The 12706-nt window shown below is 50.3% G+C and overlaps 2 protein-coding genes across 3 annotated transcripts; one reads left to right on the forward strand and one right to left on the reverse strand.

Annotated features, from left to right (window-relative positions):
• The first annotated feature begins 1898 nt into the window (after positions 1 to 1898).
• On the forward strand, positions 1899 to 6250 carry LOC120687368 (cleavage and polyadenylation specificity factor subunit 3-I-like). Of its 2 annotated transcripts, XR_005680704.1 has the most exons (6): positions 1899 to 2110; positions 2188 to 2285; positions 2363 to 2408; positions 2497 to 2646; positions 3327 to 5055; positions 6093 to 6250. XR_005680704.1 is itself a non-coding variant. In XM_039969338.1 (5 exons), exons 1-5 carry the CDS (start codon positions 1955 to 1957, stop codon positions 4962 to 4964), a joined length of 2088 nt encoding a protein of 695 aa, XP_039825272.1. In that variant the 5' UTR covers positions 1899 to 1954; the 3' UTR covers positions 4965 to 5100. The 2 variants fall into 2 exon arrangements, 1 of the variants encoding a protein (XP_039825272.1); XM_039969338.1 differs by lacking the exon at positions 6093 to 6250 and having other exon boundaries at positions 3327 to 5100.
• Positions 6251 to 6572: 322 nt separating this feature from the next.
• LOC120687386 (non-specific phospholipase C4-like) lies at positions 6573 to 8473 on the reverse strand. Its single transcript, XM_039969363.1, has one exon. It carries the CDS (start codon positions 8277 to 8279, stop codon positions 6705 to 6707), a length of 1575 nt encoding a protein of 524 aa, XP_039825297.1. The 5' UTR covers positions 8280 to 8473; the 3' UTR covers positions 6573 to 6704.
• Positions 8474 to 12706: the final 4233 nt, after the last annotated feature.

A 12706-nucleotide genomic window follows, 5' to 3' on the forward strand; every position in this document is an offset into this window, starting at 1 on the left:
AAAACGATATGGTTAGACGTACCTATGGCTGGACTCTGAGCATACAGTTAACTCTGAAACCGCATCGTGCACGTTGTCCATACAGTTGGTACCTGTGGATAGAGAGATGGAAGGGCAGGCAGAGGCAGAGGCAGAGGCAGGTGACGTGACGCGGGGCGGCATGCTCCTGACGCACGTACGGACGGGGTATGTGGGCGACGGGACGGGGCCAATCTCCGGCCGGCACGCCAGGCAGAGCATGAACATCGTCGGGCGGCGCGGCGCCCAAGCATCCCACCGACATAATAATGCTCAGGAATCTTAATTGGCGCGGTGGCTGGCTGTGGCTGATCGATGAGCATGAGCTCTCTCTCTCTCTCCGGCGGGCGCGGGCCGGCCGGCCGGCAGGCAGGCAACCAAGTGGCCGGCCGGCACAGGAAGGAGACGGCCGGGCGGTCGCCATGATGGCAGTACACACTGTCGTCGCCCACGAACGCCCACGACACGCATGATGAACACGCACGCACGCAGGCCGGCATCGATCGATCGGACATGGCATGGGGATCCTAGCTCCCACCCAAATGCTGCTATATCGCCATGGCCGGGGACGAGTCGTAGGCCACAATGCAACGAACGAAAAAGCTAAGGTAGGTAGACGATCACCCAGCAGTAGCAGGGTCGTCGTAGAATGAGAAGAAGAATCCAGTCCTTTGGGGGGTTGGCTTGGCTGTTGGCTTTGCTTTTGCAGCTGCAGTTAGTCGCCGTGCATGCTTGCTTGGAGCAGGCCAGCTACAGGCAGGCAGGCACTTTCACCGGAATCGATCCATCCACGCATGGAACGAAAAGAAGGAGGCGATCATCATATCGATCGAATCCACCGGCCGCCGGCGCACGGCGGCACTCCATCCAGCTCTGCGGTGCAGACGTGCAGTGCAGGCACAGCCGGCGTATAGCTAGGGACTGCGTCCTTCCTTCCTACTATACCTACCTATAGTACATAGCATGGCATGGCAGTCTTCGTGCTCCGCGCGCGCCCTGCTGCCCTGCCCTGCCCTGATGAGCATCCAGCTACCTGCTGCTGCCTGCTTCAATTCCACCAGTGCCGGCGCAGGTGGTCGGCACCAGGATCTGTCTCTCTTGTTCAAAGGTTCAACCAGCTGCTGCTGCTGCCGCTGCCGCTGCTGAGCCGGCCAGTATATTACGCGTCTCTTCTTTACACACTCCACCGCTAACCTAGCTAGCTCCAACCAGGCCAGCGTCCGTTGGATCATTCGACACAAGACCCAATGACACGTGGGGCCCTCCCTCATTTCCATTTAACAACAACAACAACAATAATAATAAGTCTCATGCCACACGTACCCCAATCCTTATCAAAAGCACCGCTAGCTCTTAACAGGACATAACGAAATTTATATTAAGCAGCATGGTCAGATTAAGCTCCTTAGTGACCGAGGAAACTCTGATCCAGCCGTCGATCATGATCATGGGATGCGATGGCAAAGAATGCAACATACAAGATTGTTAGTCCGGCCCGACCAGCAAAATGCATTCTCATGTACGTCTAGACAGCGCCGAGGAGGAGCCATGATTTTCTTGACAAGTGTTTAGGTGTAGTCATGTCATTTCCATGCGAAAATTACCAAGTCGATCAGGTTTTAAAAGGCTGCCAATTTAAATCTTTGAGCTCAAAAGTACGTGAAAAGAATTATTAACTTCTGCTAACGTCCATCCTTGTAAGCCATCAACATTTTCCATGGTCATCAAGCTTTGACTTTGTCTGCGATCTAGGAGTAGCTCATGAAGCATTGCCTCCACTCTACACAGAAAAGAATTGTGTTGAAAGTATGGCCCGGCCCAGCTTTCAGGAGGCCCACGAACCTTCCAAAACCCTAACCCCCGCTCCATCCCAGATTATTCAGGCAAAAAGAAAAGAAAAGAAAAAAAACCGGCGGACAAGGGAAGGGGGGAAACAATGGCATCCGTCGCCGCGCCGAGCAGCTCGCTGGCCGGAAAGCGCCCGGCCTCCGGCGGGCGGGAGGGCGACCAGATGGTCATCACGCCGCTGGGCGCTGGCAGCGAGGTCGGCCGCTCCTGCGTCCACATGACCTTCAAGGGCCGCACCGTCCTCGTAAGCTATAGCAATCCCTTCCCTGCTTCTCGATTCGTTGCTGCTGCTGATTTCTGCTCTTGTTGGGATGCGGTTAGTTCGACTGCGGCATCCACCCGGCCTACTCCGGCATGGCGGCGCTGCCCTACTTCGACGAGATCGATCCGTCCACCATAGACGTCCTCCTCATCACCCAGTCAGTTCCCTCCTTTAATTTGACTTGGCTACTCACCCCTGCCTCTCTGCATGCCTAATTTGCTTGCAAAATTGCAGCTTTCACTTGGACCATGCCGCCTCGCTGCCCTATTTCCTGGAGAAGGTAATTCCCGCCTACAGATTTGCGCTATTGGGTGCTGCGAGTAAAGACTGTTGTTGTGATGCTGCTTGGTGCCTCAAATTTCCCACAGACTACGTTCAAGGGCAGGGTGTTTATGACCCATGCCACAAAGGCTATTTACAAGCTGCTGCTTACGGATTATGTCAAAGTCAGCAAAGTTTCCGTGGAGGATATGCTGTATAATGAGAATGACATTGCTCGCTCTATGGAGAAAATTGAGGTATGCTATGTCCTTGCTTGTGGTTGTTTCGCTTTCCGTCGCAAAGTCCTTGGAAATAATTGCAATAGGACTGCAAACATTGACCACTCTGATTTTGCCACTCCTAGTGACCATCTGTGGCTATGAAATATGGGTCCAATGGCAAAACTGCAAAGGTCAATGTTTGCAGTCCCATTTTGCAAATGTCCCGAGTCCTTGCTTGTGTGTGTGTGTGTGTGTGTTTTTTTTTTTTTTGCATGGATGATAGCTAGAGACTTGCCAGCACATAACTTGTTACATTCTTTGGAAGCCTGTTCAGGATAGGTGTATTAGACGGGAAAAATGTGTGCTATAAGATGCCGAAGTTGTTGATGTGCGTGGGTGGTGTATAGTTTTTTTTTCTTCCATAGTGAAATTATATTTGATCTCTCTACCTTTAACTCAGCCTCATCATGTTAGCACCTGTTTTACCCTTTTAAATGCTTATGTTAGTGCAGCTCTGAATGGCAAACAATCCTTATAATGGCTACTGCTCATGATGCTCTGCTTATTGCAGCATGCCATAGCTGCTCACTTCCCCCACCCCAAAAGCATAATCTTATATTTCATCTTTAAAGAATATGCAGTTCCGCTGGTGATTGTTCAAAGACTATTTTTATTCAAGGAAGACACAATTTTATTAATCTAAAAGTTTTGCACAGGTTATTGATTTCCACCAGACATTGGAAGTTAATGGCATACGTTTCTGGTGCTACACTGCTGGCCATGTACTTGGTGCTGCCATGTTCATGGTGGATATCGCTGGTGTGCGCATTCTTTACACTGGTGACTACTCCCGTGAAGAAGACCGCCACCTACGAGCTGCTGAGCTCCCACAGTTCTCCCCAGATATCTGCATTATTGAGTCAACTTATGGCATACAACAACATCAGCCCAGGATCGTACGCGAGAAGCGCTTTACTGAGGTCATCCACAATACTGTTTCGCAGGGGGGTCGTGTTCTTATCCCAGCATTTGCTCTTGGCAGAGCACAAGAACTGTTACTTATCCTTGATGAGTATTGGTCCAAGCACCCAGAGCTCCATAAGATTCCAATCTATTATGCCTCCCCTCTTGCAAAGAGGTGCATGGCTGTCTACCAGACATACATAAACTCCATGAATGAAAGGATACGGAACCAGTTTGCGCAGTCCAATCCCTTTGTTTTCAAGCATATCGAGTCCTTGAATAGCATTGAGAACTTTCATGATGTAGGTCCTTCAGTGGTGATGGCTAGTCCAGGTGGTCTTCAGAGCGGTCTCTCTAGGCAGCTTTTTGATAAGTGGTGCACGGATAAGAAGAATGCTTGTGTTATTCCAGGTTATGTTGTGGAGGGCACCCTTGCAAAGACCATTATCAACGAGCCAAGAGAAGTGACGCTAGCTAATGGGCTCACTGCTCCTCTTCATATGCAGGTTCACTATATATCTTTCTCAGCTCATGCTGATTTCCCTCAGACAAGCAACTTTTTGGATGAACTTCGGCCACCCAACATTATTCTTGTACATGGAGAAGCAAATGAAATGTCAAGGCTTAAACAGAAACTTATTTCTCAGTTTGATGGAACAAACACCAAAATTGTGTCTCCCAAGAACTGCCAATCAGTGGAGATGTATTTCACTTGTGAGAAAATGGCCAAGACTATTGGCAGGCTGGCAGAGAACATGCCAGAAGGTGGAGAGTCTTCGGGTGGCTTACTTGTGAAAAAAGGATTCACATATCAGATTATGGCTCCTGAAGATCTCCGAGTGTTCACACAGTTATCTACAGCTAACATCACTCAACGCATTGCGGTTCCTTATTCTGGTTCTTTTGAAGTCATAAAGTACAGGCTGAAGCAAATATACGAGAGCGTGGAGTCAGCAACTGAAGAATCTGATGTTCCAACACTTATTGTGCATGAAAGAGTGACAGTTCGCCTAGAATCAGAAAGCTATGTTACTCTACAATGGTCATCGGATCCCATTAGCGACATGGTTTCTGATTCTGTGGTGGCTGTGGTCTTGAACATAGGCCGTGAAGGTCCAAAACTTGTTCCAGTTGAAGAAGCAGCGAAGACCAAGGAAGATACTGAAAGGGTAGCACTAAAGGTAGTTTATTCTCTGATGGCGTCACTGTTTGGTGATGTTAAAGTTGGAGAGGAAGGGGAATTTGTCATATCCGTCGATGGAGATGTGGCACACTTGGATGGGAGGAGTGGTGATGTTGAATGTGAAAATGCAACACTGAAAGAACGGATCAAGACTGCTTTCCGTCGCATACAGGGTGCTGTGAGACCAATCCCGCTTTCAGCCTCTTGATCTGGAGGCGCCAAGATCATGCTTTAGACTTATCCAACATCTCCTAGTTCAACATTCGACTTCATTTAGAGAGCAGAACCTTTTTTTTTGGGTTAATTGGATCTATACCATTACAATTATTCGAGTTCACTGATCTGCCATTATAATTCGTCTATTTCGAACCGTGCCATCACAATTTTACAACTCTTCAAAACATACCACTACTCACCCCTTCGATGTGTGTCTTAAAATCTGTGGACCAAAATACCATCATCTTCTTCCTCCTCCCATCCCCCTCCTTCCTACCCCTCTCTCGCTCCATGACCGAGCAGATCCCCGCTGCCGCCCCCGACGGGCCTGTGCCCCTCCGTCCCGCGCCGCCGCAAGGCCCCGTCCCTGTCGCTCTCCTAGCCGCTGCTGCGGGCTCGGCGCCTGCGGGCAGCATCAACTGAATCCATCACCCACCAAGAAGGCAAGAACCTTCAATGGAGTCGCGCCACACGAGCAATCGAGGAGCCATGGCGGCGGCAGTAGAGTACCCGCTGAACGGCCTCCACGACGACCCCTTCCACTCCATCGTCCGGGGCCTCCCCGACGATCTCCTCCGCGGCCTCCTGCTCAAGCACGCCGCCCGCACCAGCAATCGAAAGTGAAGGGAGTCCGTGTATTCATCAATCAGCAAGCAAGCCTGTTGGCTTATGCTACAACCCCCAGTAGGAGGAAGCGCCAAGCGGAGCAGATACCAGGAAGCGGAAGTTCAGCATGCGGCCATTGCCGTGTCCTGCAGTAGGTCTGTAGGCATTCTGAATCTCGTGCATGGCAATCTCTTCGGGGTCGGCAAGCTGGCCTACGGTGCTGGTGCGCTCGCGCTCCTCGAGGTCCGAGAGCGCCTCGCTCTTGACGCCAACGGCAGCGACACAGGCTGATGCCTCACCGAAGGAGAGAGGGGATGCGAGGATGAAAGGGTATTTTGGTCCATAATTTCTAAGAAACATACCGAAGGGGTAAGTAGTGGTATGTTGTCAAGAGTTATAAAATTGTGATGGCATGATTCGGAATAGACGTGATTCGGAATAGACGAATTGTAATGGCAGATCAGTGAACTCGAATAATTGTAATGGTATGAATCCAATTAACCCTTTTTTTTTGGGAGTCAAATGTCTTGTACCACAGTTGTTGAAAACACTAAATGATTAGTGCTCTGAGCCTGTGACTCCCTCTAAAACATGAGTTGCAACATTGTACTAATTTCTCCTAACAGCTACTATTGCTATGTTAACCTTCTTTGAGAATACCTTTTCTTGTTAGCCTGTGTCTTTTTTTTTTTTTGAATTCATTTAGATTTCTCTCACTTGGTTGTTCCAAGCTTCCAATTGATGTATTCAGGCTATGTTTCATACAATCTTCTGAAGAGAAGTTACAGCTAAAGATTGCTTGCAGATTCCTTGTAACATTAACATCAGATCCAAACAAAGCCACTAGGTCTTTTGAATTTCGAACCGGTGTTTGGTGATTTGCCTGTTCCCATGTATTATTTACTGTCAATCTGTTATGCAATTGGAAGGGTCAATACAAACAATTGAAATACAAATGCATCTGTCTCACCAATCTCCATGATGTGGGACCCAGTAGAATAAACCATATCAATCAGGCTCTGTAAATTACACCGTATAATGAATCAGGCTTTGTACACTGCTCTTCCCCTGCTGCAACACAACCTATCTCGTTCCCTGATGAGAGAACGAAGAAGTAGCGTGACGCCTAGGAAGAGGAAGATGGAGATTGATGGCCACACGCAAGGCAAGCAAGCACCTTGGACGCGAAGCTGCTCTTGTTCTTCCCCGGTGCAGGCGCAGAGGACGGCGGCTTGACTGTGGGGATGTGGGAGCCGTCCTCGCCGCACTTGTTGTAGCGGTCGCACTCGTCCAAGAAGGCCCTGAAAGCGTCGACGCAGTACTTGGCCGCCTCCGCCACCGTCATGCCCTCGACGAGCTTGTGCGGGTACGAGTCCTTGGTGTGGTCGCCGTTGAGCACCGCGGCGAGCTGGACGAGCTCCTCCTGGAACTCCGACAGCGGGGCATGCTCCACCGGCGCCGTCCGCCGCAGCTTCACCGGCTCAGGCAGGGTGACCGGGCAGTCGGTGCGCGGCGTGTCGCGCGTGAGCACGGAGTCGAAGGTGCCGGCCCAGGCGTCCCGCTTGGTCAGGAAGCCGTCGATGTTGAAGATGTTCTTGACGGTGGCCGGGATGGAGGAGTGCTCGAACTCCGACGTCGGGTGCGGTCCCGGCGGCCTGTGCACGACGGTCCCCGGCTCGATCCACGGCGAGACGAAGAGCGCCGGGACGCGGGCGCCGAGGCGGTCGAACTCGAAGAAGAAGGGCGCGGCGCTGACGATGCCGTCGGGGCTGGGCACGCCGACGGGGGTGGGGACGTGGTCGTAGAAGCCGCCGTGCTCGTCGTAGGTGATGACGAGCAGCGCCTCCTCCCACTGCGGGCTGGAGCGCAGCGCCTCGTAGACCTCCTTGACGAAGCGCTGTCCCTCGGCGACGTCGTGGGAGGGGTGGTCGTCGTTGCCGGGGAGGCCGAGGACCTCGAGGTCGAAGTAGCGCTGCTCGACGACGACGTAGTTGGGCAGCTTGCCCTCCCGGCAATGGCGTCTGAAGTGGAGGTCGAACTGGTGGAAGTTGCCGACGTACTTGAGCCGGCGCAGGTTTCTGTAGAAGAGCGTGGAGGGCGGGTACTGGTAGTAGATGCCGAAGGAGAAGCCCTGGTCGTGGAGGTTGTCGAAGATTGTCCTCTGCGGCAGGCCGGGCACGAGGACCTTGGCGTCGTTGCTGACGAGGCCATGGGAGGTGGCCGAGTGCACGAACAGCCGGTTGGGCTGCGTGGACGCCGGCACGGAGGCGAACCAGCGGTCGCACACGGCGAACTCGCGCACCAGCTCCCGGTAGACGGGGACGGCGTCGGGGCGGAAGCCGCTCATGACCGTGTCCGCCATGCCGGGCTGCTCCTTCTCCGCCTGCTGCGCGAAGCCGGACATGGGCGGCGCGGGGACGGCGGGCGGCGTGATGGGCGTGGCGGCGGCGTCGACGAAGGGCGCCCCGTAGAGCTGCTCGTAGATGGCCTGGATGGAGTGGCCCGGGTCCGGGTCCACGTACTGGGCGCGGTCGCTGAAGCGGACGGCGCGGGAGGAGGGGTCGGAGGCGTCCACGCGGTTGGTCTCGTCGCCGGTGACGCCGTCGATGGCCGGGTTGAGCGACTTGAACCAGCCCAGCATGTGGTCGAAGGAGCGGTTCTCCTGCACCAGCACCACCACCGTCTTGATCTTGCCCGCCATTGTATTGACTATTGATTGATTGATTGATTGTGTACTAGCTAGCTAGATAGGTTGTTTTCTTTCTTTCTTTGTTTCTTCTTGGATGAATATAATCTTGAACTGGTGATCGAGCTAATGAAGAGGAGCTCAAGAGATGGATGGATGGATATAAAAAGGAAGAGGTGCATGAGACTCATCAGACCGACCGACTAGCAGCTAGTGGATGGAGTGTAGAGATGAAAGAGTTCCTGGGCTATATAGATGCGGATATTCATTCGTTCCATTTCCAGCGTGCGTGCAAGCAACCGACTGGGCGGAGGTTAATTAGTTGCTGTTGGATGCGACGCTGTTGACTGGCCGGAGAAGGGAGAAGGGCAGCAAGGCAGCTGGTGGATGCGATGCATGACCTATATATTAATACATATTGACCTGCCTCTCCATCTATCTCTGCATGCATTGCTAGCCAGCTACCTCTGTCGTACGTTGGTTCCTTTTGAGTTGAGAACACTGCAAAAGGAAAATGGATGGGCATGCAACCAAAGACGAGACGGAACGACTAAGGGCGTGTTTAGTTCGTGATTTTTTTTGGTTTGGCTACTGTAGCACTTTTATTTTTATTTAGTAATTAGTGTCTAATTAGGCTCAAAAGATTCATCTCATCATTTTCAGCTAAACTGTACAATTAATTATTTTTAAACTACATTTAATACTTTATGTATGTGTCTAAAAATTCGATGTGACGGAAAATTTTGAAAATTTTTAGTAACTAAACAAGGCCTAACTGCAAGTCTTTCTTGGGCTTGTGGGAGTCTCTGGATCTGGAGGGCGCCCGGCGCCGACCATTGCCTGCTCAGTTGGCCGGGTTGCATGATCAGCTCGCTCGCTGCTTTTGCTTCACACCTCCAATCCCAAGGAGCGACAGACAGACACAGACCATCAGGCAGCTAACTGTCTGGCGTGTTGTCGTCCTTTTCGATTTCGTGCAGTAACCATACATCTCGATCATTCCAATTTGCTTAGGGTGGGTTTAATTCGCGATTTTTTTGAATTTGAGTACTGTAGCATTTTTGTTGTTATTTGGCAATTAATACCCAATCATGGACTAATTAGACTTAAAAGATTCGTCTCGTCATTTACAGTTGAACTATGTAATTAGTTATTTTTTTGAACCGCATTTAATGTTCCATGCATGTGTCTGAAGATTCGATGTGAAGGATACTGTTTGAAAATTTTTATATTGCTTGTCGAGGACCTCCTGAATTATATTGCTTGCTTGCATTGCATGCATGCATGCAGTTGATTATATTCATGCATGAGCGCCTGCTGCCTGCAGATGGAGCGAGGATTGATGATGCATGCATGAATTCTCTCAGCCCTTTAATTTGTACATGTTGATTTACTTACTAGTAGTCAAGTACCCACCAAATCCATACATGCATGATATATATATCTGGCAACTAGCTAGCTAAAAATACCATAACAAGCAGTAACCCGTCCTACCATCTTTATGTCGTCTTCAATATTTTTTTTAAAAGCGTCATGCCTGCAGCATATATATTGCTAGGGTAGAGTTGAGCTTCATCTTAAGCTAGCTAGCTAGGGTTTAATAATTTGATGATGATGATGATGATGAAACAGGAACAACAGCAGCAAGCAGGGAACGTGATGACGACGCGTGCCCTGCCTGAGGACGTGCTCGCTCTGATCATGTGCAATCGACTACCGCAGCCTGTTGCACGCCGACCTCCTGCCGCTCTCCGTCGGAGGCATCTTCCTCAACCTCTGGGCTCACAGAGACGCCGAGTTCTTCTGCCCCGAGCGCTCCACGGTGTCTGGCAGCGTCGCCCACCTGTACCAGTGCATCGACTAAGGATGGTACGCCGACATGGTGCAAGACCACTGCAATGGCCTCATCTTGCTACACAGCTACGTGGCCAACCCGGCAACCGGATGGTTTGCTGCCTGCCTTGCCTCCATGGCCAAAGCCACAACAGTTTTTCCACCAGAGTGCTTACCTTGTATTCGACCCCACTGTGTGTCCTCACATTACAACGTCTTCATTGTCAACTATGCTCCTCTCTACCGTGAAGAAGAATCGCTGGACCGGCCGGTGGGAGGAGCGGCCATTCATTTACTGAGTAGAAAACAAACACTCTATGTGCATTGCCACAATTAACAATTTTTTTTTCAGATGCTTCATTCCTTCATCATCAGGCCCACCTCGAGCCCCGTTGTCAACTATGCCCCTTTCATTTAGGTTTCCACTAAGTAGAAGGACCTATGGGCTCTACTTCTCATCCTTTTGTCTTGTATTGGCACTCACGGATCATGTGATACGACTTAGTAATCGCCTACCATCAGCCTCTTCACAGCAGTGTTGTGATGCGCTTGTTGCTGCAGTCGATGTTAGGTGGAATGAGCCGCCCATGCCAAACGACATCAGATCCAGTGGTGCAGAATTCCATACTCAACAGGACTGATATCCTTCGCTTATACAGAGCTGATACAGGGAGTGCGCGGGAGACATGTTCCATTGGAGATTTACTGGGTCTCTATTTTCTTTCCATAATATGAACTTACTTTTGCCTCGATCATCTCATAATGTTGTTTTATCACTTTTTAATATATATTGCACAGATTTGCCCCCCCCCCCCCCACCACTCTCACCCCCTACCCTTGCTCATCCACCGGCACCTCCGCCATCAACTCCACCTCCGCCACCGCTGTCGCTGTCTCAACCTCCGCCCCCGCCTCCAACACAATTGGTTCCACCTCCACCAACTTCAGATGGGGGGAGTAAAGTAGATTTCTTGGCTCCTCAAGTTCCTATCGGTTTTGTGGGGCAAGCTCCTCTTCGGCTTTGGTGGTCTAGCTGGACTGGTTCTATTTGTGTTTTGCGTAGTCAAACACGGCGAGTTATAAAATTACTAACTCTCATTGTTGCTAATACTTGCTAGCACCGAGTCAATACTGTTACTTATCACTTGCTGAACATGCTTGCATTACACATGCTGCAATCCTCTACGCATGGTTGAATAAAGTGTTCAGCAACTACTGTCGCCGCCGCCTGGGTCTGGCCGCTTGAGGTCACGACATCACGGTTCACACAACCAGACCTACCACCCCTGCACCGACTCCACTCGACGACCTGCTGTATAAGGCGGTATCCAGGGTGAGGCCCAAGCACCAGTGTAATAGGCTAGTTTACTATTTGGGCTGAACTTGTGTTAGGCCAAGAGGCCTATTTTAGTCGTCTACCAATTCAGTATTCTGGGCAGAGGGCAGGATCAAGAAGCACTTAGGTTTGGTGTTAAGACAGCTGAGCTTGGTATCGTTCTCTTTCTAAGAAACCTTGTTAGAAGTATAAATTAATTTATCCGGATTTTTTTCTAACTACATTGACTTGTAGCCTATCCAACTCCAAGTGTACATGTGCAGTATTGTTTTCACACCATTAAACTCGATCAAATGACTGTATCCTCATATGTCAGAACAAAAGGAGTTAATGTTTTCTCAGATTTAATGTTGATGTGTAACAGATTTCAATTTATCATAGCATATATAGCATTTCAGTTTACAAGAACAATGACTTTATTGCAACAAAACAATACTACACAAAGCATACAACGACATCTTGCTTAGTGGCTAGTCTAGCACTCACCCTTCTCTCGCTCTCTCCTAGCACTATCACCTCTATTCTACCATGCTCATGGATGGATGCCATGGCAAGGGAGGAGGTCTTTATTTATAGGCCAAAGGGGAACATTCTAGGCCAAAGGGGAACCTCCAATAGCATGCAGCATCACGTTTTGTAAATAGAGAATTACTAAACATTGTAACATTTTCTAAATTTATTTTTACTAATTCTGGAGTCCTCCATAAAAAATATCTCATTCCAGCATTGCGAAGAATACTCTACACAAGTTTGTCTTGCACTCTTTCTCAACAAAGCCTATAAGATGCGAAACGAAAATCAAAAGATTGCTTGGAAAAGCTTGTGCTCAAACAGCAGCTAAGAAATTAAAAGAAGACGCACATCACGGATGCAACCGAACGAGCGAGTATATGCAGGATGCAGTTTCCACTGCCAATTATTGTCCGATTTGATGTTGAGGCTTGCCATGTTTCGCAAGATGGAACTTGTCAGAAAAGGGGGAACTGATTGACGAACTGAGGCCCCACTACCTCAAGAAACAGTCAAGAATAAGAGCAAATTATGCCTGGTCGCTGCATAGTACGTACTGCTCTGTTTTTTAGTTTTCTCTGTGAGTCAAATTCCCCCCCCCCCCCCCCGCCGCGTCGCTCCCTCGGGTGGGGGCGCCCCACGCCGCCGCCCACCTTCCGCCCCCAGGCCGCCTCCGGCGGCGGTGCCGAAGTCGGCCCTACCGGTCCCCTCGTCCTCTCCTCTCTCCCCTACCTCCCTCCTCTCGGCTTGCAACCTCGCCAAC

Source organism: Panicum virgatum, chromosome 9N (genome assembly GCF_016808335.1).
Source record: "Panicum virgatum strain AP13 chromosome 9N, P.virgatum_v5, whole genome shotgun sequence".
Classification (NCBI taxonomy): Eukaryota; Viridiplantae; Streptophyta; class Magnoliopsida; order Poales; family Poaceae; genus Panicum; species Panicum virgatum.

Coding starts and splice junctions, on each gene's coding strand:
- LOC120687368 (XM_039969338.1), top strand. CDS start 1,955: ATGGCATCCGTCGCCGCGCCGAGCAGCTCGCTGGCCGGAAAGCGCCCG. Junction 2,286..2,362: donor GACGTCCTCCTCATCACCCA/GTCAGTTCCCTC, acceptor GCAAAATTGCAG/CTTTCACTTGGACCATGCCG. Junction 2,647..3,326: donor GCTCTATGGAGAAAATTGAG/GTATGCTATGTC, acceptor AGTTTTGCACAG/GTTATTGATTTCCACCAGAC.
- LOC120687386 (XM_039969363.1), bottom strand. CDS start 8,279: ATGGCGGGCAAGATCAAGACGGTGGTGGTGCTGGTGCAGGAGAACCGC.